We start from the raw sequence: 6,221 nt of genomic DNA, 5'->3' as shown, positions 1-6,221 counted from the left end.
ACTCATATATTATAAATCATGATTTTGCTATTGCTACGTATGTACACACAAATTTCACGAAAATCCTACAACGTAAGCAAAACAATAGGGGAAAATAACATGAATAATTTTTTTATTTATTAAAATTGATAAATCACGGGATACAATCTTTATGGTAATATTATTTTACAAAAGAATATATCATTATGATTTTTTCACCTCAATCATAATTTGGAAAACAACGATGATGTTTTCTTGATTTTAAAGATTAATCAAGGGTTACAAGTGACTTATTTTTGAATGAACTCATTGAACGACGAAGATCGCGTGTATAGACGACAAAGACATTTTCTTTGTTTTCAAAGTCAATCAAGAGCTTAAAGTTGCCAATTCCCGAATGACTTTGTTGAAAGGTGAAATATACATGTGTAGTCCTTTTACGATTTCTTAAGCTTATGGGGGGATTTTGTGAAATATTTTAGATAATTTATTTATTCTTTATTCTCTTTTGACTTCAATTCAAACATTATTTCTTTAAGAATTTGTCAACAAAAAATTATTATTTTTTTAGTTCTCCTTTTACCGAAGATTTAATTTTATTTGAAAGACTATATTTTGTAGTCTTCTAAATTTCGTCACTAACATATGTTGTATCAAATGTGTGTAAGACTTATCATTCGTCAATACCGACTTTTATGAAATTGCAAAACAATACTTTTTTGAAGACCAATTTAGTGATGATTTATTTCATTAAAAATTTTAGTGTCTACAACACACAAATAAATTATAAATTAAAATATAATTAATAATTCACATTCTTTAATAACTTTTATAATTTAAAATATTTAATAAATTTTTTAAGTTTTAAGAATAATTTTGAATTTTAAAAACTGATATGATTAAATTAAAATATTCTACATTATTATGCTCCTTATTTAGTATTAAATGTGTACATAAAATGAAAAAGTTAACTCATTTATATGTTAAAAAAATTAAACTTTATTCATTATTTATTATTTACTTTAGATGAAATATTATTAAAAATTATTATTTTAAATTATTATTATTCATTTTTAACCAAAAAAATCATTTGCAAGCTGTTAACATCCTTATTTTTGTAACCTATTTTTTGTTTTCACAAACGTAATTAGAAATGTCAAAAATGCCCTCATTATTCTGTTTAATCACATTTTCGTGGGGAAAGGAGTGGTGTTTTCTCAAGATTACCCTCAGCACGCCCTTTAATTACATTTTGTCCCTCAAAATTCGCTAGATCGCCATAGCTTTCTGCGATGTACTTCAAACCCGAATATCCAACCCGGTTAAACGGTCGACCCGGTTCATGAAACCATGTCCGCCTCCAAAGCCAAGCTCCTCTGCAACTTCGGCGGCGAGTTCACTCGCCAACTGGGCAAACTCAGCTATATGGGAGGCAAGACTCGGCTGGTCCTCGTCGACCGCTCAGTCAGTTTCGACGAACTTCGATCGAAACTGAGTCAACTCACTTGCGCTTGTCCATTCTCCATCGAGATCAAGTATCAGCTTCCCGACGAGAGCTTGGAGTCTCGCCTCGTCTCCGTCGAGTGCGAAGACGACGTCGTTGCGATGATGAGCGAGTTCGAGGCTTCGCAGAGGATTCAGGTTTACATCTTCGCTTCGGACCACAGGTCATACTGAATTGAATTGTGCTTGGGGCTTTTTGTTTGTTTTGGTTTGGTTGCTGAGAAAATGGGGAGAAAAAAATTTGAATCGTTAGGGTTGGTTTGTTTTCTGAGAAAATGTGGGAGAAGCAAAGAACCTGGAGATTTGAACATTAGGGTGTTTAAATTAAATAAGAATCCATCCAATTAAGCACAGGGAAAGAGGCTGGGAACGTTAGGGTTAGTTTGCTTGATGAAAACAAGTGGGAAAAGAGAAGAAATTGGAAGTTTGAATATTTAGAAATGGCCAAAAGATAAAACGGAATACTTCCTTGATAAAGTCTAATGTAACAGGTTATGATATTGAATTATTAATAGTCTGCTTGGTTGTTGAATTTTTTTTGAAAAAGAAAGTAATTCTAAAATTTTGAATCTTAATTCAGTGTTTGCGATTCAAGCGAACAAAATACTCCCCTCCACTGAGCCAAATAGAAATATGTTGTTTTCCCTTCTTTCATAGCTGGATGCTGTGAAACGGGGAATTCAAATGACCTATCCACTCGTATCAAATTAATCTTATTAGTTTATCACTATGCACTCTCTCAGGTTTTATTCTGAGAAATTAGGGAAATTCATCCTGATGATTGGGTACTCCGGCAGTTGCTTGCCTCTCTTGAGTAGAATCCATTAACATGACACTACAGCTACAAATAGATTTTTGGCCTTTCATATGAGTTATGAAGGAACTTGAATATCATTTTCTTTTGAGTTTGTTTCTCCCTTAATCTTCACCATTGCTATGTTAATTTGTGCTAGCATTATTGTGTATTGTCTGGGCTTTGCTCATCCATTTGATTCTCAATATGCACCTTTGCTGGTGAAGATTGATTATTCCTTTGAGTTTTTTCACCACCTTTGGCCTTAGAGTAGTGGGCATAACCTGTGGTAAAGTCAAATTCAGGGTGATTAGCCTCTAAGAAAGCAACCTCCTTCCTCTCATGTCCGATATGACATTGAATTAAAAAAATAAAAATAAAATTAATGACATATACAGATATTTGATGACCGTATTTTGTTGAAGCAATGAAATATTCAATTGTAAACAATTTGAGTCAAAGTCTATGAAAAATAGGAAACGGATCATACTTCTAAAACAACCTCAAACAAAACTAGTAACTAATATTTGGAATTAAAAAAAAAAATTGCGCAATTATTCAGTTTGCTTAGTTTTTTGCTTTATATGGTGGGTCCTTGAGGTGTAGCTTAGTGGTAGTGCACTTTGGCAATGAACCAAAGGTATCAAGTTTGAACCTTTCAGGAATTTAAGTAGCATAGAGTAGAGTGACGGGTCCATACCACTTAGGTTTTTGGAGTTCAACGGGTGACATATTCTTCAATGAGAGGTTCCGTTTTGAGCTACCATGTGTCCTTCGTCATAAAGAAGAGAAAAAAGGTTTGGAATGCTTATTCTAGATCATTTGGAGGGAAAGAAATAGAAAAGGTTTTGATAATATTGAAAAAGTTGACCAAGCAATTAAACAATCTTTTATGTACATTTTGTTGGAATCAGTCAGAGTGTCTTTAGGTGATTATTCCTTGTCCATGATGCACTTTGTGGAGTGGTTAGAGTCTAAGTAAGGCTTGGTTATTGTTTTTTGTGTACCCCTCATCTTGTTTTTTGGTCATTTGGTCTCCTTGTATACGTTGTATATACCTTTGTGTGCATTTTTTTTAGGTATTTTTAATATAATCAGTATTTTTACCTATCAAAAAGAAAAAAAATGCCACCCAAGTTTTTTTTTTTTTCAACAGTTGGGATTAGTGCCTCTCTGTTGGGGTGGATTCTATCAGGAGGGAGAGAGAGAGAGAAGAAGAAGAAGAGAAAGAAAAAGGAAAATGCAAGGCTTTGAATTTCTCAGCAACCAACTAGTGGTTTAGACTGCATTTGGTTTTGAATGAGAGAGAGAAGAAAAGAAAAAAAAACCTTTATATGGAGCTACATGAACAGCAGAAAATGCAAGGCTTTGAATTTCTCAGCAACCAACTAGAGGTTTAGACTGCATTCGGTTTTAAATGAAAAACAAAATTGAAGTTTGAAGCTTAAGATTTTCAGCATTTAAAGCTAGAGAAAATGTAAACCTTCACTCAACTTAGCACGATGTATCTATTTGGCTTACTCTGTCCCTCTCACTCTCCTTCTCTCTCTCTCTCTCTCTCTCTCTCTCTCTCTTTTGCAGAGAGGAAAAACAGAACAACTTAAAACAATATTAGTACTTCTATTTTCTATCTTCTCAGTTTTCTCAGCAATCAAGTAGAGTTGTATTTTATTTTATTTTTTTTCTGCTTTTATCAATTCTCATTTTATGGGAATATTGATGTGGTTCTGGTTCAAATATACTGTTTTGTAGGGAGAGTGCTAGTCCAGTTGTTGCCCAACCAGTATTTAGTGGTCCAGCCTCAACTCATGGGTACAGTGATCTTGAATATATTAGTATGCTGATTGTTAAACGAATAGTGATGTTGATTTTCTGATAAATGTTTCTCTTCCAATTTTTTCTGGGTTATCAATTCTTGAAGAGACAATGCAACACCTATTTATCCCCAGGAGCTAAATGATTGTGAAAATGACCTATTTATGTCGCATAGGTATGTGATGAAAATAAATTTCTGTGTTTTTGCTTCCAATTTCATTTAATTTTTAATTCTTTGTCTGCCTTCTGAAACAAAATGGTAATCCATTTATCATTTTTATCGGCCATGGATACCTTCACCAATTGCATTCCAGTGTCAAAATGGTCTATAATTTTCATAGTATTACCAGATTTGATTGCAGATCATGTACAATTAGGAATTTCCATCTTCATCAAGCTTAGAATGCCATGTAACAATATGGAAGCAGTTATCATGATTTCACAGGAAATTGAAATGATTGCACACCTTTTCTATTCCGTAATGAGGGCTGTCACGGTTAACAATTCTTTAAATTGCAATGATATTAGAGGAACTGAGACCTCTGGGTTCTTCTTTCACTGTCATGCAGATATGTTGCTGACAAATTTTCATTGTAATGCAGAGTTGGTGAAGGTATTTCCCAGGCTTCTGTAGATAGCCACACCAGTCCAGCATTATCAGAATTGGTTAATGGAAGAGAAAGTGATACCTTAACTGTTGGCCAGGAATTCCCTGATGCACGCTGCTTTCGTGATGCATTAGTAGCTTCTGCCATTGCCTCGAAGTTTGAACTAACGTTTATCAGATCAGACCGGTCTCGAGTAACTGCTCGATGTGCTGCAGATGATTGTCAATGGCGAATACATGCATCTAAGCTCCCAGATGGTGAAACTTTCCAAATTAAGACATTGAAGGGGAAGCATTCTTGTGTATGGCCAGAGCGTTCTAGTCATCGCCAAGCAAACATGAAATGGATCTTAAGTTGTATCATGGACCGTGTTCGAGAAAACATTAATTACAAACCCAAGGAAATTATGAGAGATATTGAACAAGAATATGGTGTCATTATTCCTTATTTAAAGGCTCATCGTGCTAAAGAGCGGGCTCTAGAATCTATATTTGGGATGCCGATTAAGGATATAGTTCTTAATCAAGCTGAAGTTCATAATTTGGAGAATGACCTACATACTATTCTGGATCAGAGAAAAAAGAAGCCTCTAAAAGGGAGTTCGGTTCATTGCAATCTGTGCAGAAAGGCAGGACATAATCGTAGGAGTTGCATAAAGTTGAGTCAGAATGAAAGCCAGGCTTCCAGTCTCAAAGAAAAAAACTTCCATTGCATGCTTTGCAAACAAAGTGGACATAACAGGAGGACATGCCAATGCAAGGTTAGTTCTTGGCTGACCTACTATTAACTCTCTCTTTCTCTCTCAAGACATTATTTTAGATCTCCTTCTCTTCCTCAGACCATTTTTCTTTGTTCTAAAAAGTGGTTTTCTGTTCTGTAGCAGGTGGAACAAGTTTGGATAAAATAGTGTTTAGCTGTCTAGATATTTTTACTCTTTTTATGTAAATTTTTGTTGTTTGAAAGGCATGTTTACTTGCTTGTTTTCCTAATCATTTTAGTTTTTTTTTAATATATTCATTTTAATCATGTATGTACCAGTACAACTTGCAGCCTTTATTTTCTTTTGCTGCAATACAGTTGGAAGAACTTTGGATTTTTTGTTTGTTGACAGATGCATTAACAATACAGTAAATGACAAGGAGGCCTTTGGATGCCCAATGAGAATGAAATAATTAGGATGCATATTTCATGGTATTTTATATTGAGTGATTTCATGCATATTCTTTTATTTTGTATGTTGTTTGCCATTCCATCCAAGATGATGGATTTGTGCCTTCAAATGCCATAGAAAACAAATAGATGCATTCCATCATCGTGGCACATTCAAATGTTGCTGCTATAACTCAATCCCAATCTTTAGCAATTTCTAAACCTGTGGTGGATTGGCTCCTTTCCTTACTAAGTCTATTACTTGGTATAATTTATGCATGAATAATTTCTTAATGTCGGTGTAGATCATCTTGATCTGTGCTTGAGGGCTCATTCCAGCAGTCAGCTTTTGTATGGTTTGCCTACTACTTTTT

The 6,221-nt window shown here is 34.4% G+C and overlaps 1 protein-coding gene across 4 annotated transcripts; it reads left to right on the top strand.

Annotated features, from left to right (window-relative positions):
- The first annotated feature begins 1,245 nt into the window (after positions 1 to 1,245).
- LOC117934406 lies at positions 1,246 to 5,892 on the top strand. 4 transcript variants are annotated; one of them, XM_034856069.1, is made up of 5 exons: positions 1,246 to 1,646; positions 4,028 to 4,087; positions 4,197 to 4,265; positions 4,693 to 5,458; positions 5,582 to 5,892. In XM_034856069.1, the coding sequence occupies exons 1-5, from the start codon at positions 1,330 to 1,332 to the stop codon at positions 5,603 to 5,605; spliced, it is 1,236 nt and encodes a 411-aa protein (XP_034711960.1). In that variant the 5' UTR covers positions 1,246 to 1,329; the 3' UTR covers positions 5,606 to 5,892. The 4 variants fall into 4 exon arrangements, with proteins under 4 accessions (XP_034711960.1, XP_034711959.1, XP_034711961.1 ...); XM_034856068.1 differs by having other exon boundaries at positions 5,579 to 5,892; XM_034856070.1 differs by lacking the exon at positions 4,197 to 4,265 and having other exon boundaries at positions 4,693 to 5,892.
- Positions 5,893 to 6,221: the final 329 nt, after the last annotated feature.

Source organism: Vitis riparia, chromosome 17 (assembly GCF_004353265.1).
Source record: "Vitis riparia cultivar Riparia Gloire de Montpellier isolate 1030 chromosome 17, EGFV_Vit.rip_1.0, whole genome shotgun sequence".
Classification (NCBI taxonomy): Eukaryota; Viridiplantae; Streptophyta; class Magnoliopsida; order Vitales; family Vitaceae; genus Vitis; species Vitis riparia.
The sequence above is the reverse complement of the archived record's forward strand: the minus strand, read 5'-3'. Positions and strand labels throughout refer to the sequence as shown.

Bases quoted from the DNA above. Each gene is read 5' to 3' on its own strand.
- LOC117934406 (XM_034856068.1), top strand. From the start codon at position 1,330: ATGTCCGCCTCCAAAGCCAAGCTCCTCTGCAACTTCGGCGGCGAGTTC. The intron at 4,266-4,692 runs GTATGTGATGAA...ATTGTAATGCAG, and splicing joins GACCTATTTATGTCGCATAG to AGTTGGTGAAGGTATTTCCC. The intron at 5,459-5,578 runs GTTAGTTCTTGG...TCTGTTCTGTAG, and splicing joins GGAGGACATGCCAATGCAAG to CAGGTGGAACAAGTTTGGAT.